General features: G+C 45.0%; 2 protein-coding genes across 3 annotated transcripts; one reads left to right on the forward strand and one right to left on the reverse strand.

The window, feature by feature from the left end:
* The first annotated feature begins 612 nt into the window (after positions 1-612).
* On the forward strand, positions 613-24002 carry SORD (sorbitol dehydrogenase). 2 transcript variants are annotated; one of them, XM_033167038.1, is made up of 9 exons: positions 613-719; positions 5634-5667; positions 9139-9303; positions 12604-12763; positions 14702-14820; positions 17362-17427; positions 19173-19348; positions 19774-19895; positions 23836-24002. In XM_033167038.1, the coding sequence occupies exons 1-9, from the start codon at positions 651-653 to the stop codon at positions 23999-24001; spliced, it is 1077 nt and encodes a 358-aa protein (XP_033022929.1). In that variant the 5' UTR covers positions 613-650; the 3' UTR covers position 24002. The 2 variants fall into 2 exon arrangements, with proteins under 2 accessions (XP_033022929.1, XP_033022930.1); XM_033167039.1 differs by lacking the exon at positions 5634-5667 and having other exon boundaries at positions 669-719.
* LOC117056563 (60S ribosomal protein L32) lies at positions 20097-20545 on the reverse strand. Its single transcript, XM_033167040.1, has one exon. The coding sequence runs from the start codon at positions 20538-20540 to the stop codon at positions 20133-20135; it is 408 nt and encodes a 135-aa protein (XP_033022931.1). The 5' UTR covers positions 20541-20545; the 3' UTR covers positions 20097-20132.
* Positions 24003-24297: the final 295 nt, after the last annotated feature.

Raw genomic sequence — 24297 nt, forward strand, 5'->3', positions numbered from 1 at the left:
GGTTAGGCAACTGTGGGGTTCCTCCAAGGACTGCCTTATACAATCATAAGAGGAAGATACATACAAGCAGGGTCTGTAGGGAGCCTCAGATTTATAAAAGCACACATACAAAACCCATAAGGGTGGTGGGATAAATCCCCACCCCCCAAAAAGAGAGGACTGAACATTTCGTCGTTTATACAAAAATACATGCACTGTCTCTTTTTTCAAGTTGTGTTTACTACAGATCAGTTTTCTTAGGCGTTGCATGCAGTATTAGGTTAGGAAGAAAAGGAGGGAAGAGGAATGGTGAGGGGTGGGGTTGTGCTTCTTCTAAGAATGGAATATTCTTCTAAGTCTCTGTGGGGTTTTGTGTGAGGAACAACACGCGCAACACACAACAGGCAACGTGCCCTAGATAAGCACCGTCGGCGATAGCGAATGCAGGCCTCGGCAAAGCAGCTACAACCCCGCAGGGATAGAGTTGCGCCACGGCTCTCCGCGCCACTGAGCTGAGGCCCGGCAGCGGCGGGGGGGCAAAGTCTGAGCTCTCCCGTTCCTCGCCGGCCGCCGAGGACAAAGTTCCCCGACAAAGCTGCTGGGGAGGCGAAGCGGCTGCGGCGGCATTTGGAGGCGCGTCACCTCAGCGGACAGCGAAGCGCGCGGCGGCGATGGCGGCGAAGGGAGCCGACGGCGCGAACCTGTCGGTGGTGGTGCACAAAGCCGGCGACTTGCGCCTGGTACGGCCCCGCTGGACTTTAACGTGCCGTTTTCAGAAACGGCCTCAGATTGGGGGGGGTGGGGCGTTGCATGGCGGCCTCGAAGTCAGGGAGGGGGCCGGTCGGGCGCGGTTTACTTTTGCCTACGCCGCCTTCATGCATGCACGTTGCAAAAGCCTTTTGGCTTTTCGGTTTTTTGCTTTCGAGCCGTTCCTGCGTGTGGCCCTGGTGTCGCCTGTGTGCAAACTTGCCCCCAGCTCGCCCTTGAAGCGAGAGCCGTGGCCTTATTTAGACGCAGCTTTTCCCCTCAAAGGACTCTGGGTAGTGTAGTTTGCCCCTCCCGAAGTTGCAATGGCCTTGCGAGGCTTCACGAACTACAGTGCCCAGAATGCTTTGAGAAAGGACTGTGCGCACTTACCGGGGAGTAAGCCCCGTTGAACACAGCGAGGCTGACGTTCGAGTAAACGGGTATAGGCTTGCAGCATCAGGAAGCAATCTTGCCCTTGGGAGACACCTTGAATTCAGCAGAATGTTTTATTTCTGAGTCAGCATGAGTAGCATAGGGCTTTTTAAAAAAATACTCAAATGTAGGATTATTGGTCTGTTTGTATTGTCTCCTATTGACGCAGCAGCTCTCCTCCTTGTCTTCAGAAGGGGGTCTTTCCCACTCCTTCCTTGAGATTTCACCAGGGACTATTTTCATTCAAAACATGTGCTTGCAGTGCTGAGTGACAGCCCCTCCTAGAGAATAACCCCATCTAATGCTGTGGGCCTTATTTCTGAATAAATGTGCATAGAATTGGGCATTCCATGCCGCTTGCAAAAATGGAGTATTTACTCATAAGTGAGTCCTGTGCTGTTTAGTGGCATTTGATCCCAGGTAAGGGATGTGGGTGGTGCTGTGGGTTAAACCACAGAGCCTAGGGCTTGCTGAGCAGAAGGTCGGCGGTTCGAATCCCCGCAATGGGGTGAGCTCCCGTTGCTCGGTCCCAGCTCCTGCCCACCTAGCAGTTCGAAAGCACGTCAAAGTGCAAGTAGATAAATAGGTACCGCTCCGGCGGGAAGGTAAACGGTGTTTCCGTGTGCTGCTCTGGTTTGCCAGAAGCGGCTTTGTCATGCTGGTCACGTGACCCGGAAGCTGTATGCCGCCTCCCTCGGCCATTAATGCCAGATGAGCGCCGCAACCCCAGAGTCGGACACAACTGGGACCTAATGGTCAGGGGTCCCTTTAACTTTACTAAGTGTGCCTAGGATTATAGCTGCAAAAACTCCCTTGCAGTTCAGGGCAACTTTATGCATGACAGTTTAATGGGCACACTGCATAGACATGGTGTTGTACACTCTGCCTTTACCCGGCTTGTGAACATTGATTTTTCTCTCTGTGGATACACAGCATGTGCTCATTAGTTATGTAGTATGACCCAAACCTTAATAGCTCCAGTGTGTGACACATGAGGCCACCATCTTGCTGAAGCTAAGCAGGTCTGGGTCCGGCGAGTGCCTGGGAACCACATGGATGTCGCCTTGGGTTCCATGTTGGGAGCAAAGTGGTATATAAATGCATGCAGATAATTTGCTGTTGATCAACTTGGGATAGAACATGAGCTGGATCAAAATGAAGGTTGATTTGGTCCAGAATCCTTCATCCTATTGAAGTTGACTTGATGACTCTAGGAAGCAATGAACAGGGAATGAAGGCAGTTGCCACCAACCACTGTTGCTCTAAGGAAAATAGAAAATTATTTCCAGTAGCTCCTTAGAGACCAACTGAGTTTGTTCTTGGTATGAGCTTTCGTGTGCATGCACACTTCTTCAGATACACTGAAACAGAAGTCACCAGATCCTTAAATATAGTGAGGGAGTGGGGAGGATGATTACTCAGAAGGGTGGTGGGAATGGGTGATCAGCTGATAGGTGTGGAAAACCTGTTGACGACTCTTAACAGCTGCAATTAGTCTTGCAGGGAAAGGCAAGGAGTGAGATGGCTAAAGATAGCTTTGTTATGTATAATGAGATAAGAAACCAATGTCTTTGTTCAGACCAGGTTTCTCCATGGTTTTAAGTTTGGTGATTAGTTGCAATTCAGCCACTTCTCTTTCCAGTTTATTTCTGAAATTTCTTTGTATTGAGACAGCTACTTTGAGATCTTTTATAGAATGTCCTGGGAATCTTACCCCTTGCCTTTCCCTGCAAGACTAATTGCAGCCGTTAAGAGTCGTCAACAGGTTTTCCACACCTATCAGCTGATCACCCATTCCCACTACCCTTCTGAGTAATACCCCTCCCCACTCCCTCACTATTTTTAAGGATCTGGTGACTTCTGTTTCAGTGCATCTGAAGAAGTGTGCATGCACACGAAAGCTCATACCAAGAACAAACTCAGTTGGTCTCTAAGGTGCTACTGGAAAGAATTTTCTATTTTGTTTCGACTATGGCAGACCAACACGGCTACCCACCTGTAACTGTTGCTCTAAGGGTATGTCCCCATCCAGTGCATTCTCACGGCTCATTCTTGCAGCTATGTACATACATTAGCCACAATTCATAGCCATCCTGTAGTTTCTTGACAAATACTTTTGTTTCATGTGGTTTTTTCTTCCTAAACCATCTACAATCGAACTAGAAAACTTAAGCTGCATTCACTTACAGTGTGCACATTTGAGACAAGCCACTGCACATGCGCAAATGAGCATGCATGCACTTATGAAAGCTTTATGAATGGGCAATCCGAGAGTGGGTGGTTTGCTGGGGCAGGGAAACCGAAAAGGTCATGCGCGTTGGGTAAATACCTCCCTGCCCCTGCTCTGATGTGTTCAACACTGTGCAAATGTGGCTTGAATGGTAGCAGGTGGGAAATGAACTTGCTGTGTTTTAAGCCACTGCTGTGAAATATCCTAAGTTATTGTAGTGTTCTTTTCTCATTTCCCGTGTGCTGCTTTCCTTGCAAGAACTTTGGCTGCTACTGTGGAATTTTCATTAACCTTAACCTCTCTGATATCTTGAATTCTGATAAGAGAGGAAGATTTACCACTGGAGTTTAGTCACAGGGCTGTTAGTGAACTACTGTATTAGCATTTTCTCCGTAGTTATGGAATGTTGCTTTCCTCACAACAGACAGGTAATGATGAGTTTATGCACCATACATTTAAAGCATATGTTGTTCCCCCAAAGCATCCTGGGAACTTTAGTTTACCCCTCAGGATTCTTTGGGAGAAGTTATATGCATAACAACTATGGTTGAATGTGACCTATTTGCAATAAGGGCTGCATCTTGGTGTGCGCAAATATTTCTGGTTTCTTAATGCTAGGATCACACTTTTTAAAGAGCAGGCTAAAACCAGATGATTAGCTTTTTGGGTGGTAGCTCTACCAAAAAGAAATTTTAGCTGCACAGTGGAACTTCCTCCCCCTCCCCATGTGACCCCCTCATTCTGCTCTAAAGCAGGGGTCAGCAAACTTTTTCAGCAGGGGGCTGGTCCACTGTCCCTCAGACCTTGTGGGGGGCCCGGACTTTATTTTTGGGGAGGGGGGGGAATGAACAAATTCCTATGTCCCACAAATAACCCAGAGATGCATTTTAAATAAAAGGACACATTCTACTCACGTAAAAACATGCTGATTCCCAGACCGTCCATGGGCCGGATTTAGAAGGCGATTGGGCCGGATCCGGCCCCTGGGCCTTAGTTTGCCTACCCATGTTCTAAAGGTTCCTTTTACACACACACACACACACACACACACACCCGAGCTGATTTACAGGGTGCACAGGGAAATGAGCGGGCAGAGAGATTCCATCACGTAGCTAAAAATCCTTCTGCCAGCAGAATTGTTAAGTTAGAAGCCACCGGTTGAGATTTTGTCATCTTGGACATGTATCCATATTATGTTTGCTCACTGGCTAAACATTAAAGACTTGCTTGCGTGCTCCACTGCATCCCTAAAGCAATTTTAGGTATTTTATCACACCTCCCTTTTACTTATTACTCACTTCTCTTTAAATGGTGAAGACTGAGTTTGCAGTCCTGTGGAACTCACTGGGACTTAATTCTGAATTGACATGCATAGGATTGCCCAGCGAGTGTACTTTCTCTGAAGCTTTTCAATTTGAACATTGCATATAGAGCGTTCAAAAGCTTGTTGCAATGAGGCAATCCTACTTGAGTCTTCATTGAAAGTGCTATATTTTTGAACATCTCTCAGAATAGAAGTGGCGCAGAATCACGTAACGCAAGGTTTGATGTTGTTTTGCAAAAAATCTTAGATTAGGCTAGGAAGATTAATGTTGCAATCCTAAGTACTTAATAGTTTTTTTAAAAAATCAGTTGAACTTGGTAGGATTTAATTCTGATTAGATTCAAGCTGGTGCTCGTATGTCCAGCAATGTAATAAGTTCATCCCCTTTGGATTCATTAGCACTACCCAGTCAATTCATCTAAGCTGCGGGCAAGCACAGTGCTTGTAGACTCAGCTTCACAGCAATTGGAAGAGGTTGCTCATGTTTCGACCCACAAGTGGCTCAAATACCTCTATTTGCTTTATTCCCAGTTTTCTACCTCTGAATAGTGTTCTTTCAGTATAAGCCAAACACTGTGGGCCTTTAGGATGGTGAGAAATTTACTATAGTAGGCTACCTGAACCAGCCTTCAATATACAGGTGAAACTCGAAAAATTAGAATATCGTTGAAATTGTTAATTTGGGGTTCTCATCAGCTGTACGCCATAATCATCACAATAATAACAAATAAAGGCTTGACATATCTCACTTTGCATGTCATGAGTCTATCTCATATATTAGTTTTACCTTTTAAGTTGAATTACTGAAAGAAATGAACCTTTCCACGATATTCTAATTTTTCGAGTTTCACCTGTAATCCTAGAGGAAGCAACAGCAAGTTTTGAAGACAGCTGAATGTTCTCTGCTTTGTTTCCTTGCAGGAAAACCGGCCAATACCTGAACCAGGTCCCAACGGTAAGTCTGTTAAGGCTAGCTGTCATTCAGCTTGTGATTTTTTTTATTTTTTAACAAAACGTATTTTATACCTCTTGTCAGATGAATCATCACGATGTTGGTGCAAAATAAAGTCAGGCTCCTTGAGTATTCAGATTAAATCTTCAACCTCCACCAAAGGCTAATTTATTGCCTTAGCAATACAGTTGGTTCAGTGAAAGGAATAATGGTAACCATTTCAATTCTTAATTAACTCTTCAAGGTATAAACAGTCATAATATTCAGGGGAAATGTTCCCCACTCCCGGTGCCAATTTCGAAAGTTCTTCTTTCTCTAAATTGACACATGAAAGATGGCGCTGTTAGAAGATTGCAGTAGATACCTCTGGCTAGGTGGAGAAAGCAGCTTGCAATTTCTGCAGCCAAAGAACCAGCTGTTGTATCTTTCATATGTCTCCGTTTCAGATATTCTGCTGCTTGTGCATTGGAATGAAGGTTCACCTGCTGCAAGGGTTAGTTAGATGCTGCCATTTCTGTACTGTCTCATGGGGGGGGGGGAATGAGTGGCCTGAGTTAATATATACGTTTGCTATGGCTGTCCATGTGTTTGGCCTTTCATAAAACATTCCCTTGGTTTGTGTGCTAAAGGTCCTATTCAGAATTACTTGAGTTAACGGGGGAAAGCCTTGCCTTTGGTTATTCACTAATAAGAGGTTTAAGACAAAATAAAAAATAAAAAAAATTCCTTCCAGTAGCACCTTAGAGACCAACTACCGTAAGTTTGTTCTTGGTATGAGCTTTCGTGTGCATGCACACTTCTTCAGAAACACTGAAGCAGAAGTCACCAGACCCTTATATATAGTGAGAGGGTGGGGAGGGGTATTACTCAGAAGGGTGGTGGGAATGGGTGATTGGCTGATAGTTTTGGAAAACCTGTTGATGACTGTTAATGACTGCAATTAGTCTTAAAGGAAAAAGCAAGGGGTGAGATGGCTAAAGATAGCTTTGTCATGTATAATGAGATAAGAATCCAATGTCTTTGTTCAGACCAGGACTCTCCATGGTTTGAATAATGAACAACAGGTTTTCCACACCTATCAGCCTATCACCCATTCCCACCACCCTTCTGAGTAATACCCCTCCCCACTCTCTCACTATATATAAGGGTCTGGTGACTTCCGTTTCAGTGTATCTGAAGAAGTGTGCATGCACACGAAAGCTCATACCAAGAACAAACTTACGGTAGTTGGTCTCTAAGGTGCTACTGGAAGGAATTTATTATTATTATTATTTTGTTTTGACTATGGCAGACCAACACGGCTACCTACCTGTAACAAGAGGTTCAAGAGTGAAGGATCATTTGGCTGAGAGCCAAGCAGGAGCAGAGAGACATAGCAAGCAGCAGAAGGCAAGAAGAGCAGGCAGTGGCAGAGCGGTGGAGAAGAAAATTAGATTCATAGGTGCATAGAATTGTAGAGACCCTGAGAATCATCTAGTCCAACCCTTCTGCAATGCAGCTGTCCAATACGGGGATCGAACCTGCAACCGTGGCGTCATCAGCACCACTTTCTAACCAATTGAGCAGGATGGTTGATGGAGGTAGCCAGACTACAAATAGGATTGACACCTGTCTAGAGTGAAGTGGGGTCCTAATTTTTAAGATGGAGGATGATCGAAGGGAGAACCCAGTCTAAACCCCTCCAAATGCATCAGCACAGAGGCCTCTAGTGGCTTGCGCAGGTGTGAACCTGTGAGGTCTGTGCGGTGCTGGTGAGATTAGCACCTCTTGCAGCAGATTGGACTTTGCTCTTTGCCTCTGCTCTCTTTTGTTACCCTTCCAATCCCCACACCTCTGCTCAGCAGTGCTACTGCATTTAACAGAAGCTGTTTCCTTACAGTTCTCAAACAATGCTACCGAAGTATCAGGCAAACGAAAAGCCAGCATAGAAAGGGGAGACGTGGATTCATGTGTTTTGAGTTGGTAATACAGATATGCTGGGTTGCTTCCTATGACTGCATGCGTGAGTCTCAAGAAAAGCTAGCAAAACCGTTCTCATATTTCTCACCTTTGTGATTATGTTGATTCATCGCCAGCTCAACTCAGAGTAGGGAGTACAAATCATTAACCCATTGTTGTATGGGAATTAAGGACTTCTCCTCTTCCCAGTGTTGTAACCCCATGCATTTGGTTCACACAAGACCCAAATAATGGCCAAGAGGTGAATTCCAATTAATTTCTCAAGTAAATTTGATTCTGAAATCTCTGTTCACTGTACAAGTAATTCAGCAAAACATGTATATCTCTGAAATGCAGTGAGATTTGCGGGACTAAGTTACATAGCTGTCAACTTTTCCCTTTTTTTGTGGGAAATTCCCTTATTCCAGCGCCATTTCCCACTGCAAAAAAAGGGAAGGTTGATAGCTATGCCAAGTTAGTAGTTCCCCCCCAAGTCCAAGACTTCACTCCGAAAGAGGTAAACCAAAGAGACTTTTTGGTTCCTGAAATTCGTTCTGATTGTGCAGATAAAATATCACGGATCGAATTCTAAAGGATGTGTTGTTACTGTGTGAAAATAGGCAAGATTCAAGGATCCCCAGGCATGGAGCAGACATGGAGGTGTCAGGCACCATTTTGGGGTCCAGGCATCTTCATTTGGTCACAAGTGACCAATTGCCAAGTTTAAAATGGCGCCCGGTGAATTTTGAACGCTGCTCATTGGACAACTCAGCACTTCTGAAGAAATAAGGCTTTCCTCCAGAAAATGGTAACTCTTAACCACTCTTAACAGATACAAGATAGCAAGCAGGTAGATTGATGGGCGTACATGACTCGGCAGGTAATGTGAGATGGGAAACAGGTAATCTAGGCAACGGCTGTCAAACTCAACTGGCCATGACTCAAACCTGCCTGCACTAGATATTACATCTTTGAAACATTCTAGGAGCCTTCTGGCAAGAAACCAGAAAAGAAATGTCAATATTCCAGACATTTCCACTTAGAAAATAACTAAGGTAAAGGTAAAGGGACCCCTGGCCATTAGGTCCAGTTGTGTCCGACTCTGGGTTTGCGGCGCTCATCTCGCTTTATTGGCCAAGGGAGCCGGCGTACAGCTTCTGGGTCATATGGCCAGCATGACAAAGCCGCTTCTGGCGAACCAGAGCAGCGCATGGAAACGCCGTTTACCTTCCCGCCGGAGCGGTACCTATTTATCTACTTGCACTTTGATGTGCTTTCGAACTACTAGGTGGGCAGGAGCAGGGACCAAGCAACGGGAACTCACCCCATCGCGGGGATTCAAATGGCTGACCTTCTGATCAGCAAGCCCTAGGCTCTGTGGTTTAACCCACAGCGCCACCCGCATCCCTAGAAAATAACTAGAAACACAAATATTGAAAAGCCAAGTGATTTCCAAGCCGTCCACTGTTTCCTTGATATTGGTGTATTTGCATTGCAGAGGAGATTTCACTCTCTGATTTGTCTCTTCTCTCCTAGAGGTGCTTTTGAAGATGCATTCTGTAGGGATTTGTGGCTCTGATGTCCATTATTGGACACATGGGCGAATTGGGGATTTTGTTGTGAAGAACCCCATGGTGCTGGGCCACGAGGCTTCAGGAACAGTTGTCAAAGTTGGGTCCGCAGTTACCAAATTAAAGAAAGGTGAGCAGGGGCCTTCGTTTATTCATTCATTTTTATTTTATTTAAACATGTATAACCCACTTCCTCCCCTCACAAAGCACCTTATAGTCTCATGTAAAAAGCAACTCCACCAGACCGTGTTGTACAAGAATACAAAGTACAGTACAGTACAGCCAAACAATAAAAAAGCGTTAAAAGTGGAGAACAGAATATAAAACATATTCCATAAAATAAAATTAAGACATAAAAAGCAACAAGCATTTAAAACAGGCAAATTTAGGGAGACTAGAGAGATAGAAAAAAATGGAACGTTGATAGCATGGCTATGTTGGGCTTTCACTTCTAATGGAAAATAATTCCACAAAAAATGGCGCCACAGCGCTACAAGCGCATGACCAAATCCCAGCATGCAATGTGGTGCTTGTGGCACCGTAAACAGACCTTCATCCACAGATCAAAGTGGCCATGGTGATTACATACCTCCTTTTGATGGCTGGTGAGATCTCTAGGACAGTGTTTTTCAACCTTTTTTGGGCAAAGGCACACTTGTTTCATGAAAAAAATCACGAGGCACACCACCATTAGAAAATGTTAAAAAAATTAACTCTGTGCCTATATTGACTATATATAAAGTAATTCTCTTGAATTTTTCAATTTTTCCCACGGCACACCAGGCAACATCTCGCGGCACACTAGTGTGCCGCGGAACAGTGGTTGAAAAACACTGCTCTAGGATATATTAATGTCTTTAGTGGGGTGTATGTGATGTTAGGGGAGAGGTAGGACCTCTGGTGGGGGACATGTCATACTCCATCTGGGCTAGTTTGTCTACCTATGGTCCCCACCCTGCACTCAGCTCTCACCTGTGGCTCCTGGAAGCTGTCAGCATGCAACAGCGGCCACACCCAGAAACAGCTTTGATTGGCCAGTTGAACCATATGAGGGTAAGTTGGCAGGTCTCAGACTTTCCATGAGTTAGGGACTTTCCCTGCATGCAAAAACAGGCTCCGTCAGATTGAGCAGACGAGGCCAATAGTGGGTCCAACGGTCAAGAAGGCGGTTTCTGCACATGCTGTAGAGGGGAGTAAGGGGCAGGTGAGGCTTGTCAACCTGGGATGGTAGCCCATTTAGGAGAAGGAAAATTCTGATCCTCAACTTTTGTGTTTGGATGAAATGTCAGAAATCCTCAAAGGAAACTCTTTGTCAGACATCTGCCTGCTGAGTTTGGAACTGATGGAAACCTGACTGTAGATTTGAATGTTTTAATATTACAATGGAGAACATATAGCCCTCCAGATGTTGCTGAACTACAACTCTCACAATTGTGAGTTGGGAGTCTAACAACATCTGGAGGGTGATAGTGTTATGAAAACTTCCCGCGGGGGCAAGTTGAGAGACTGACCCCAAGGCGGACGAAGCTTCCGTGCCCTCTGGCTTCTGGAGTCCAGGGGCACAATTGTAATATGCGGTTGTTCCCAGCTTGAAAACAACACACACAAGCCTTTTGGCTAAAACCTACTTTATTGTAGATAAAGAGCAGAATGTCTGCGTAGCCAGCTCGTTAATTCAGAGCTGTCTATTAAAGCGTCTTGCATCTCCGATGCAAAACAGAAAGTAAAGAATACAACAGTAAATTACAATGACATCACTTGTGTGGAATGATTGTTGGATTTCCCACAGTGTGAAATATGACTCTTAAGTCAGGTGCCTCGCTTCTTGCAGCTCGGCTTGTACTGATATCACAACAGATAGGTCCCCCATCCCTGTGCTCACTTAAAATCTTACTGACTTGTACCATGTACTCACTAGAAGACCTTAGGCATTCGGTTGTTATCTAAGCCACATCACCTGAAATATAAAGGATATAGTGGTACCTCTGGTTACAAATGCTTCTGGTTACAAATGCTTCAGGTTACGAGCTCCGCTAACCCGGAAGTAGCTGCTCCTGGTTGCGAACTTTGCCCCGGGATGCAAACAGAAATCGGAAGGCCCCATTAGCGAAAGCGCGCCTCAGGATAAGAACGGTTTCAGCTTAAGAACGGACCTCCAGAATGAATTAAGTTCGTAACCAGAGGTACCACTGTAATGGTCCTGGCACAACTATGGGGGCTGTTGAAAGTTTTTCTGAGATAATATGTGTGAAAATGGCTTGGAGTTCACCTACGGATGCTAGGATGTGTCGGAATACACTTCGTGGATCCGCTAAAGATCCGCGGTTATTTGTTTATTTTAATGGTTATTAAGAACTACTTTTCGTATCCTTACACTTAAAAGTGAAAGTGAAAGTAAGAATGAAGAGTCATTTTGCCATTAGGATTACTCCGCCCTTAACTTGTAGTTCCAGTAATGTTTCAAAACTATCAATGGACGTTTATCCTGCTTCCCGCCTTTTTGGAGGGCAGCAACAGTGGTTTTATTGGTTGAATTATTTATCGTGATGTCATACCTGTTCCTAAATAAAAGGCTGAGGCTCCCCGCCTAGGCACGTTCTTTTATGTTTGTTCAGTTGAAGCTTAGTTCAGTCAAGTTTAGTTTAAGGGTTTTGGGAGCGGGCTGGATGGGTTTCTTTTAGTTAGGTTTAGTTTGCGGAAGATCTTTCGGTGAGGTTTTAGTTAGGCTTTTAGGTTTAGCCTAGGGCTAGATTTGCGGAAGATTTATCGGTTTAGTTTTATTTAGTTAGCATCGCGGAAGAATTGGCGCGCAGGGACTGAGAGCTCAGGGAAACTTAGCTTAGGGCTAGAAGACGAGCCTATGCGGGTTTTGCCAAAGCCACTAAAGATAGATTCGGTGTCTGTCGTCAATTGGGGAAAAGGGTAAAGGTTTCAGGATTTTTTAATTTCTGTCGGAGAAATCCCATGCTTAGATAACATCCTTGGTTTGGTTTTCTTTATTGCTAAATGATAGTGCAGGAGGTTACAAGTAGTTCCAATTCAGATTCGAGGCATCCATTAGTTTTCGAGGCACCCATTTGATTTTGAGGCATTCATTCACTCACGCACCTTCGGAGTCATTTTCCGTCTTACTCAGCTACCTTCAGATTGTGAGACTTGGCCGGCGCCTGTGCCCATACGCACGCGGAACGCTGGCCGCTTTTCCCCTACAACTGGTACCTCGTGCGTGGGCAGCTTAGGCTCACGCGCGGGGAGCTCCAGCACCGAACCCTGGCAAGGATGTTAAGCTGCATTGTCTGAAAATGTGATTTCCTAATGTGTTTTGATATATTTTGTGCTATGCAGTCTGATCTCTGATCCCAAGATGCAGATCACCTCTTTACCTGACAATTAGTCCAGTCTCTTAGCTTGTTGCATCTTTGTGTCCCAGGTGACCGAGTGGCTATTGAGCCTGGAGTTCCCCGAGAAATAGATGAATTCTGCAAAACTGGCCGATACAACCTGTCTCCAACTATCTTCTTCTGTGCAACTCCTCCTGATGATGGGAACCTGTGCCGCTATTACAAGCACGATGCAAACTTTTGCTACAAGTTAGTTGCAAATACATGCTATGGGGAAACACTCTAGCCAAAGGGATTTTCTCCACTGAGTGTGGTTTTGCGCAAATTGGATAGTAATTGTTGATCTGGAAGTCTGTTGGTTTGAAAGTCTTGATCTTGCATATCTAGACTATACAATATCATGACTGGGGTGACAAATAAAATGGGAAACATTAGCTTAATGAACAAGTGAATAGGGAAATTGGAGGGTGATTTTTGCAGGTGGTTTCTTGTTTTTAGTTCTAATTCAGGTGATATTTAAGAATTCCTATCAGCTTTTATGGCCCCTCTCATTGATATCTGACAGATCATTCTTTTAAATGCTGCACAGTAGACTTGAAGCAACTCAACAAGACCATTGTACGCCATTACTAATTATGGTGGGCACTGTGTGTTTTGGGATTATGCAGAATCATAGAATCCTAGAGTTGGAAGAGACCACAAGGGCCATCCAGTCCAACCCCCTTCCAAGCAGGAAACACCATCAAAGCATTCCTGACAGATGGCTGTCAAGCCTCCGCTTAAAGACCTCCAAAGAAGGAGACTCCACCACACTCCTTGGCAGCAAATTCCACTGCATTGAGAATCGCTGCATTGGGTCCATTTATATAAAAGCTGAAAATACAGTGTTCTCACAAAGAAACATTTTTTTTGGAGGGGGGCTTTCTGTTCCCCTTTCTTTGCCAAGGGTCTTCAATCATAGATACACATTTCTATTACATTTACAGGTAGGTAGCCGTGTTGGTCTGCCATAGCCAAAACAAAATAAAAAATAAAATTCCTTCCAGTAGCATCTTAGAGACCAACTAAGTTTGTTCTTGGTATGAGCTTTCGTATGAGCTTTACTGGAAGGATTTTTTTGGACACATTTTTATATTAGTTCAGTTATGTTTTCTAGTTATGTTTTCTAAATATTTATCATGAATACTAGAGTAAAGGAATCCCAAAATATGGTACTATGCTAATTTTACTTAGGCCCCATCTGTACTGTACATTTAAAGCAGTATCGTGCTACTTTAGACAGTCATGGCTTCCCCCAAAGAAGTTTCTTAAGGGTGCTGAAAACCATTAGGAGACCCCTGTGCCCCTCTCAGAGCAGCAGTTCCCAGAGCCTCTAACAGCTGGTAATGAATGGGAGGATAATGGATCCTTGCCCAATGGTTTCTCATATCCTCCCTCAGAAAAACAAAGCTTTAGCCAATGTTGAAGGGACCAAAAAACCCAAACAAACTCTGCCCTCCTTAGATGAGTTGACTAACTTGTGCATTTCAAGGCCCACTGGTCAACTTGGGAGGTCACAAGTTTGTCAAAATTTGCAGTAAGGAATTCTGCTCTTTCTTTAGACACTTAACAGCTATGCTTCAGCAGTTCTAAGATTAATAGTCCGAATCCAAGTTAGATTAGGGCGACATTTCAAAGAAGAGATGGGAACTTTGACCGGGTCTAAATGGACTTGGGAGGATATTTGCTATTCTGGAATCTGCCTCGCTAATGGTGTTTCTGATTCAGTAGATCAGTGGTTCCCAATTAGCTAATTACTGCTGAACGCCTGTTTTTGAAAAGCCAAGCTATGTCCCAGTATGAAAGGTCCCTCCTGGGAGCGACCCACCCGCTCACTTTTCCCAAGGGCACTGTGGGAGGGGCTGCAGCCATGGCAGGAGAGATAGCAGCCCCCATCTACCAAAGGTGACTGAGCTGAGCAGCCCAGATCCAGGGGCCACAATCCCGACTCCAGGCTGCAGCCCTTCCCTGCCGTGGGATGCTTAAGACACTTTACAGGTATGTGCTGCAGACCCCCTGGGTGGGTTATGCAGACCCCCTGGGGTCCGCGGAACACCAATTGCGAACCACTGCGGTAGATAATAACTTTCTTCCATTACCATTCTGATTTTTGTGTGTGACATGTTTCTTACTTCTGTCTTGCTGCAGACTTCCAGACAATGTGACCTTTGAGGAAGGTGCCCTCATCGAACCTCTTTCTGTGGGAATCCATGCCTGCCGAAGAGCCGGAGTGACTCTGGGAAGCAAGGTCTTCATTTGTGGTGCTGGTATGGAATGCCCTGTTTTGCAGTTCTTTGTTTTTCCAGTGTGGTGTAGTGGTTAGACTCGTAATCTGGTGAACCGGGTTCGCGTCTCCGCTCCTGCACATGCAGCTGCTGGGTGACCTTGGGCTAGTAACACTTCTCTAAAGTCTCTCAGCCCCACTCACCTCACAGAGTGTTTGTTGTGGGGGACAAAGGGAAAGGAGAATGTTAGCCGCTTTGAGATTCCTTTGGGTAGTGATAAAGCAGGATATCAAATCCAAACTCCTCCTTCCAAGCTAAGTAGCCATCTCCAAGTCCAGTGGGCAGTGCATGACGCTCACATGGGGATATGTTGCAAGTCAGGAAACAGCTTTTTCATAACAAGTCATGAAGACTCAACTATTGCAATGTGCTTTATGGGGGGCTACCCTTGGGCTGGTCCAGAGAATCCAGCTGGTGATTATTTTAAGAGGAACATGCAAAAACAGAAATAATATTTTTTTGGTAGTACTCATTTTTAGAGCTGACATTTTCCCAGTCCTGGAGATACTCAAATATGCCAACTGCATAACATCTTCCTTAACTGCCTACATAACTATATTATGATAAAGTACAATCAGATTTTCAACATTTTGCACAGTCCAGATCCCTAAATATTTAACTGGGGAGTCCCACCATGGAACCGACTAACATTTTGTTCACTTTTCGTTTTTATTTCATCCAAATTAAAACCCTTTGTTTCAGACTTTGTAAAATTATGTCGCACTAGAGATGGCACTGAATTCCTTAAAAAGATCTGGAAGTTTCCCAAAGTTGTTTACGGGATCTTGCACAAAAGTGCAATGTCATCTGCATATAGACTAGTCATGTTGTAGTCCTAATCCCACTTACCCAAGTGTAAACTCTATGGTCAGGACCGGGTACCAGGAGCAGGTCAGCAATAAATCACACTGCCTCAGTGAAGTTAACTCTTTATTCGAGGAAGCAAAGTTGACTCAGAGGAGGCCAGGCCTAGTGAGCACAGCAACGCATCTCCAGTAGGTCTTGCCCCCGTGAAGCGGTTGATGAGACTGAAGCCCCCTGCCTCCCCATAGCTGCCTAAGTCCCCTCCTCTCCAGAGTTTCCCCCAAGCAATCTAAGAGACTGCGCCTGTGTGCATCTAACTTCTCCTCTTCTTGCCTCTCCTGTTTCTGGGAGGCATGGGGAAGGGGAGCTCCTCTCAGCAGGCGGGGGAGACATGCATGCCTCTTCACCAGCTGGACTCATCTCTGCCTCTTTAGCCCTGACCCCCTCTCCTGCTTTAGCTTCAGCTTCTGCCTCTGTTTCTGGATTTCTGTCTGCCACAGACTCTTCCTGCTCACTAAACCCTCTCACCTCTTCAACTCCTGTCACCTCCTCCTCCCAGTCATCTCCCTCTGACCACTCATAGTTGTCCCACCACCAATCCCTGGGCTCTGAGCCTTCCTACCTTGGGGGTTTCCCACCTGGTGTCTCCCACCACCCCTGTGCATCCAGCCAGCCAGTCCATGACACCTATTGACTTCACTCACTTCTGAATAAACATGGTTAGCATTGCTGCTTAAACACCCAAATGTACCCAAATGTGACCTAGAGTTTACCCCAAAACCTCTACTTCCATAATTTTGGGGCCTCTTCAGTCTCTATACAATGGGTTTAAGGTTTGTCGCAATTAGGGAGAAAGCCTTCTAGCTTGTGGTGCTCCATCTTGACTCTTCCCACAGAAGCTCACTGGGTACTTAACACGACTGTATCTTTGTCCCTAGACAAAGAGCTTTTCATTCTCCCTTTAAACTATTTCAACTGCTGTATTATTGCTGCTTTATGCATTTATTCTTAACATAAGTTAGTATTAAAAGCAGTAAAACCAAACACTATCCTCAAACATCCCTTCCCACAACCAAAAAAACAACGTAACCATATCCAGCGGGTTGAACAATTCCAGCAGCACAAAGTAAACAAGGAACTAAACTAGTGACAGCCTTAAGTGAAGGAATTTTAAAAGAGCCAGGTCTTCACCAACTACCTGAAGCGATATAGAGATGAGGCCTCATAGATTCACATGGCAAGGCATTCCACAACAGAAAATTCCCTACCCTTGGATTGTGCTTTAAAATTATATTCCATTTTTCTTGTTTTGCTAATGGCTGCGCCCATGATTTCCTTGCTTGCTAACTCCACCTACCACAACCCCCTTGCCCAAGTCACCCATGTTTGCTCCTCACCAAAGCCACCTCTCCCCATACTCCACACCAAAATCACCCCATAGACCTCAGCAAACCTCTGTTTGCTGGCCTGGGCTGCCTGCCCACCTGCATCCATATCTGAGTCCCTCCTCTTCATCCCCCAGTGCTGTTGCAATGGCCCAGTTTGTTGTCATGTTGCAGTTTGCAGCGCCTCCTGTTGGCAGTCACACAAACTGCAGCGTGACAACATCCTTAGGAAAATATGTATTAGGAAAGATCTTCATCTTGTAAACCAAGCTGGAAACAAATGGCAAAGGGTAGTAGAACACTTCCTGATTTTTTTCTTTTGCTCATCTTCCAGGACCTATTGGACTTGTGACTTTGCTTATTGCTAAGGTGATGGGGGCTGCACAAGTGGTGATAACAGGTAAGTTAGATTTTCCAACTCTTTGACACCTTGTGCTGTAATGACTCTGATTTTGGTCCCCTGGGTTTACATGGGGTTAAGTACTAGGGTTGTCAAGGCAAGTGCCAGGAAAAGATGAAGCGTACAGTGGTACCCCAGGTTATGCATACCCCATGTTGCGGACGTTCAAGTTGCGAACGCCCGCAACCCAGAAGTGATTCTGGAGCACGCGTGACAGAAGCATTTTGCGCACTTCACGCTTCTTCCGGGTTTTTTTTGTGCGTTCGTGATACGAACGCCCGCGTTACATACCGCGACCCGGAACTGATCGCGTCCGTAACACAGGGTACCACTGTATTGTGCTTAACTTTCCCTTGACAGTTAGGCCCAGTTCTCAGAGATCGTGGAAAAAGCAAAAGTGGTTGACGAAAACTTTGGTGTTATGTCAATATTTTCCACTCGTGCATATCACCAGAATCAGGCAAGCCAGTGGCCAGTCTCATCTGCACATGAAGAGTCAAACTCCCAGAATAATAATTTACAAACTATAACCAGTTAGCAACAATTAGCATTTTTCAGGATTGGGGTGGGGGGAATGCAACTAGGGTGAAAATGCCTTGTAAAGCAAAAGGTGAGGTGATGTTTTGGTAAAGGTAAAGGGACCCCTGACCATTAGGTCCAGTCATATCCAACTCTGGTGTTGCAGCGCTCATCTCACTTTACTGGCCGAGGGAGCCGGCGTACAGCTTCCGGGTCATGTGGCCAGCATGACAAAGCCACTTCTGGCAAACCAGAGCAGCACACAGAAATTCCTGCTGGAGCAGTACCTATTTATCTACTTTCACTTTGATGTGCTTCGAACTGCTAGGTTGGCAGGAGCTGGGACTGAGCAACGGGAGCTCACCCCGTCGCGGGGATTCGAACCACTGACCTTCTGATCAGCAGGCCCAAGGCTCTGTGGTTTAACCCACTGATGTTTCAGTACAAAGCTCAAATATACACAAGATAAGAACAATTTATCAGCAGATTTGATTCTATACTGTGGGTTTTGTTAATAATTGCTCAACCCAAAGGATGAGGAACGGGGGGGGGGGGTAAGAAGCTGTCCCCACATTTCTCATTGCACACATCCAAGTTACATATGCAGTCCTCTCTCTCTCTTCACCCACTTCAAAGATTTACCCAGCTTCAAAAACCAAAGTCTATGTCAGCAACACAGAATACGGAGCTACAACTCCCAGCACCCTTAACAAATTATAGTTCCCAGTTCCTTTGTGGGAAGCCATGTGCTTTAAAGGGACGCGGGTGGCGCTGTGGGTTAAACCACTGTGCCGATTGGGCTTGCTGATCAGAAGGTCGGCGGTTCGAATCCCTACGACGGGGTGAACTCCCGTTGCTCAGTCCCAGCTCCTGCCAACCTAGCAGTTCGAAAGCACGTCAAAGTGCAAGTAGATAAATAGGTACCACTCCAGCGGGATGGTAAACGGCGTTTCCGTGTGCTGCTCTGGTTCGCCAGAAGCGGCTTAGTCATACTGGCCACATGACCCAGAAAAACTGTCTGTGGAAGCGGACAAATGCCGGCTCCCTCGGCCAGTAAAGCGAGATGAGCGTCGCAACCCCAGAGTCGTATGCGACTGGACTTAATTGTCAGGGGTCCCTTTACCTATGTGCCTTAAATGTATGGTGTGTGCACATCCGCAATTACCTGAATGCTGCTCTGATGCTATCCATTGTTTTTGTTATTTGTCTTCCCAACCCCCCTATAGATTTATCAGCTCCCCGCCTTGAAAAGGCTAAGGAAATTGGGGCTGATTTCGCAGTCCAGGTAAAGAGTGAGAGCCCAGAGGAGGTGGCCCACCTGGTGAAACAAGCTCTTGGTTGCATGCCTGACATCACGGTGGAATGCACCGGGGCCCAGGCCTGTATCCAGACTGGAATATATGTGAGTCTCTCTTAGCTCACCCGCATTCATTTTTCCTTGCAATATGGAGATTATTGCTGTTGGAGGAAATGAGAGAAAACACACATGGAAATTATCCTTTTTTCTGCTGAGAGATCTTTATAACAGCATCTGACAAATGTATTGTCTGTGATGAAGCTGCCTGCCATTTAAGAACTTCAGAAAGGGCCCTTCTCCAGGGGACCCCAACCTCCTGAGGTCGGGTGAGATTTTTGCATGCATCTTCTGCTGCTGTTTCTCTTACAAGCTGGTTTGCATCGACGAAGCTGCCCTCAGATCCCCACCTCGGGCTTTGTCCCAGTTTGCAAGGCTAGAAAGAGTTCTCCCCAAGTTGGCAGAGAGAGTCCTCTCATGTCATCCTTGACCGGAGATGCACATTTATTTTGGGTCTCTCCTTTTGTCTTCAGGCAACACGTTCTGGAGGGACTCTGGTTTTGGTGGGGCTGGGACCTGAGATGGCCACGTTGCCCATTGTAAATGCCGCTGTGCGAGAGGTGGACATCCGAGGGGTATTTCGATACTGCAATACGTGAGTATTTTCTGGAGATACAAATGGTGGTTTTTTTGAACTGATGCAAGGAGGAAAAAGGGAATGCCTCACCCCCCCTTTTATCCCCTCCCCAAAATTATTTATTTATTTTGTTTAAGTAAGTAGTAGAGAAGACTCTTGAGAGTCCCATGCACTGCAAGAAGGTCAAACCTATCCATTCTCCCCCCCCCACTTTTTAAAACTTTTTATTAAATACAGTTGTACAAGAACAACTATTTATTCATTCTCCTCACTGCGCAGTCTGGCATTTGGATTGGTGACTTTGATAGCAAGCTGAGCTGCTCTTTCCACAATTACCTTCCGATTCTTGGATGAAACATTGTGAGCAATCTCTGCACAATAGGACTTGTTGCTCATCATCAGCACCTCCAGCTCTTTGACGTTGTGGACAAGGAACTTTCTGAATCCTGAAGGCAACATGTGCTTTGTCTTCTTACTGCTACCATACCCAATGTTGGGCATCAAGATTTGGCCCTTGAACCTTCTGCGGACTCTGTTGTCAATACCTCTGGGCTTCCGCCAGTTACGCTTAATTTTGACATAGCGATCAGATTGATGGCGGATGAACTTCTTGGTCCTCTTCTTGACGATCTTAGGCTTGATGAGGGGTCTGAGGGCTGGCATAGTGTCTGCTTTGTTTCCTTCTGGTTTCCCCCCTTTTCCCGCTCCCGTCCTTTCCTCCCGGCAGCGCACTCAGGCCGCCGCCAGAGCGAGAAAAGGGGGTGTGTGCGCCTTCCCCGCCACGCGGAACTACATCCCCCATCAGCCCCCGGGCCTCCCTCTTCCTGAGTGTCCCAAACCTATCCATTCTGAAGGAAATCGGGCCTGAGTGCTCACTGGAAGGACAGGTCCTGAAGCTGAGGCTCCAATACTTTGGCCACCTCGTGAGGAGAGAAGACTCCCAGAAAAAGACCCTGATGTTGGGAAAGATGGAGGGCACAAGGAGGAGAAGGGGACGACAGAGGACGAGATGGTTGGACATTGTTCTCAAAACTACCAACATGAGTCTGACCAAACTGCGGGAGGCAGTGAAGGATAGGCGTGCCTGGCGTGCTCTGGTCCATGGGGTCACGAAGAGTCGGACACGACTGAACGACTAAACAACAACAAAGTAGAACAGGGGGAAAAAGAAAAAGAATAAAAGATTGAAAACAATGGAAGAAAATATTACATAATTATCATATAATACTCCCCACCCACCCACAGCTTCCCTCCACCACAATTCGAATTCTTTGAATCTCTATTTCCACCTTTATCTTTGCATTCTCCAAATGTATCATTCTTTGTATTTCTTTTATCTCTTCTCTTTTCCAAATCATAGACATGCTTTACATTTTTATTCTAGGCATATTAGCATGTCTTTCTTAGGAACAACACTTTAACATATAATCTTCGAAACATTTCCATTCCTTTTTTTAAAAAAAATTTTAAAAGATAGATTTTGACACAGAGCCTGACATAAGGATGATTATGTAACACATGAACTGCTTTGCAGAATAGTAAAGCAGTGTCAGTGCAAGTTCAGATAGGGCTAGCCAGTGAAATCTAAGAGATTTAGAGCCATCCTTATCCCTCCAGTGAGCAACAAAGGGCCAAGCTTCACAAGGTGTTGGACATTTGTAAAAGAGTCTCCTGGTTGTTGTTGTTATCTAAACAGCCACTGGGGGAAAGTGTATTTTGAATTTTGATCAGGAGTGCATGCAAGGGTAGGAGACTTTTAACCATTTCCCTCTGTGCTGTTTCCCCATTTGTAAGTTGCCCCCCCTCACTATCAGCTGTTATTTAACAGCTACACATGAGATATGCTTGCATGTCTCCAGCGTCTCACTAAGCATTTGGCCCAGAGTGGTGGGAGAGAAGAAAATGAGGGTCTTATCCACAGCAGAGACTTAAAACTGGGTGCAACTTTATAGTTTGCAGATGGGCTTGGAGTCTGTGGCCTCCCAGAACTTGTTAAACTACAGCTTCCATCATCCCTCCCCATTGGCCCTGCTGGCTGGGAACGGCAGAGTCCAACAGGATCTAGGGGGTCATTCCTTCCCCACCCCTAATTTATACCTTTCACAAATCTGTGATGAGGAGCATGCACAGTATTTCTATCGGAATGTCTTTATATTTGGAAAACTTTAATTTAAAAAAATGATCTAGAGAAGCATAGAGGAGAAGAAATTGCTATGTGTTTTATTTTTTATTATTTGAAACTCTTTCTTTAAGGGCATTCCTGCACATTAGGTTTTCGTTTGGGGGTTTTTTAGTCACGGAAGCAGTTAGGGTACAATCTGTAAGTGTGGTTTTCCAGTTCCTTTTGTGGTGGGTCCTCATAGTGATAAAACATGCATTTTTGAAGAGCAGGAAAGGCTGGTGAAAGTTTTTTTCACAGTGCTCAGAACTGTGGTGCGAAGTTTGTTTGTGTCAATAGCTCACCATGTTTTCATTGTCATTTCCTCCTACTTTATAGTTCATTCTTCTATCTATTCTTACATGTAACATTGCTTGTTACCATACATATATAAAACATTTCGTGGTTGGGGGTTTGCAGACAAACAATGGTTGGAGCAGTGTAACATTTGTGATTAGAGAATGCTGTATTGGTGAATCATAGGGGTCAGCAAACCTCTTCAGCAGGGGGCCATTCCACTGTTCCTCAGACCTTGTGGGGGGCCAGACTATTTTTTTGGGGGGGGGAATGAACAAATTCCTACGCCCCACAAATAACCCAGAGATGCATTTTTAATAAAAGGACACACTCTACTCATGTAAAAACACGCTGATTCCCGGACCGGCTGCAGGCCAGATTTAGAAGGTGATGGGGTCGGATCTGGCCCCCAGGCCTTAGTTTTCCTACCCATGCGCTAGAGCATAACCTAAAAAAAAAGAATGAATGAATGAAAACTCAGGAAACAAGTAGTGAAAGTAATGGATGCAGTTTTATAAAAGTTGGCATTCCAGAGCCACAGGAATCCGCTCAGTTTATCACTGTGAACAACAGAGAGGGGTTAGTTCATCAAACAAATCTCATAACTTAAAGAAACATGCCTCCTGTAGCTCTTTTATCACGGTGGTGTGAGCAGGAAGCAAATGAGAACTTAAGTTTGAATAGGAACCAAACATAATTCATTGTACATTGCTAATACAAATGTGGCATGCAGCTCAATGTGAAAAAATACGGTAACACCTATAAAGGTATTCAAACTAGTGACTGAGCTTACAAAGTTAAAAAGGAGGAGAAGAAAATAGTGAACCAACTAGTGACTTTAAAAACGATGTGAACTGTTGTTAGAGAATGCCTTCGATTCTTACAATCAATCACTTGACCCTCTGACATTAAGATGTCTCCATAAAAATCAAACTAGGCTCCTACTTTACATTTGGAAAGTTGTCCGTTGGCTGTGCATTTCAGTACCCCTTTAGATGCAGTCACCAAATTCTGCATGATGGTTTCTGAGATCAAGGAGGAGGTTTTCCTCTCTGACTGGATACAACTGAACACCATTCTGAATCAAGATGGCTGGCTCAGCCTTTCAATACTGCATTGTCTTTTTTTGGTTTCTTGGAATTCCTGAGCAGAACTTTCTTATAGAAACAGTTACAGGTGGGTAGCCATGTTGGTCTGCCATAGTCGAAACAAAATAGATGCATGCACACGAAAGCTCATACCAAGAACAAACTCAGTTGGTCTCTAAGGTGCTACTGGAAAGAATTTTCTATTTTGTTTCTTATAGAAATTTTTGTAAAAATGAATAAAATTAAAACAAGTAAACCATCGATGTAGCAGGAAATTCAATGGCACGGCATGTTTAGCTGGTCCTGGTGCTTGACTCTACCAGCTGCTGCTGTCCTCCTGTCTCTCCATTTGTGTCGCAAGAGGCTACTTGGAACTTGCTGCCTTTGCAAATACCTCCCTTCTCTTTTCTTGCAGGTGGCCTATGGCAATTGCTATGCTTGCATCAAAAAAAGTGAACATCCAACCGCTGGTGACACATCGCTTTCCTTTGGAAAAAGCTATGGAGGCTTTTGAGGCCACCAAGAAGGGGCTTGGGGTAAAAATTATGCTGAAGTGCGACCCCAGCGACCAGAATCCTTGAAGAAAACCCAGAATGCAACACTCTGCTCTGCTGTCCCGCCAATGAGGGTAGTTTGTTTCCAAAGGATACTCGGAGCCTTAAAACTGCATCACCTAGGAAACAAATTTCAGTGAAATTATAAACCTTATGCTCTCTTACCTAGAAAAGTTAGCGCAATTTGATTAAATGCTGAAATCAGGAGGAGGAATTTGATTATAGGTGTTTGAGCTGAAACACACGGAACAGGCATGGAGTGCAGCTTTTGCTGGGCAGTTCTGTTTTGTACTGCCTGTGTGAGTTCCCCAGATAACAAACTC

Source organism: Lacerta agilis, chromosome 13 (assembly GCF_009819535.1).
Source record: "Lacerta agilis isolate rLacAgi1 chromosome 13, rLacAgi1.pri, whole genome shotgun sequence".
NCBI lineage: Eukaryota > Metazoa > Chordata > Lepidosauria > Squamata > Lacertidae > Lacerta > Lacerta agilis.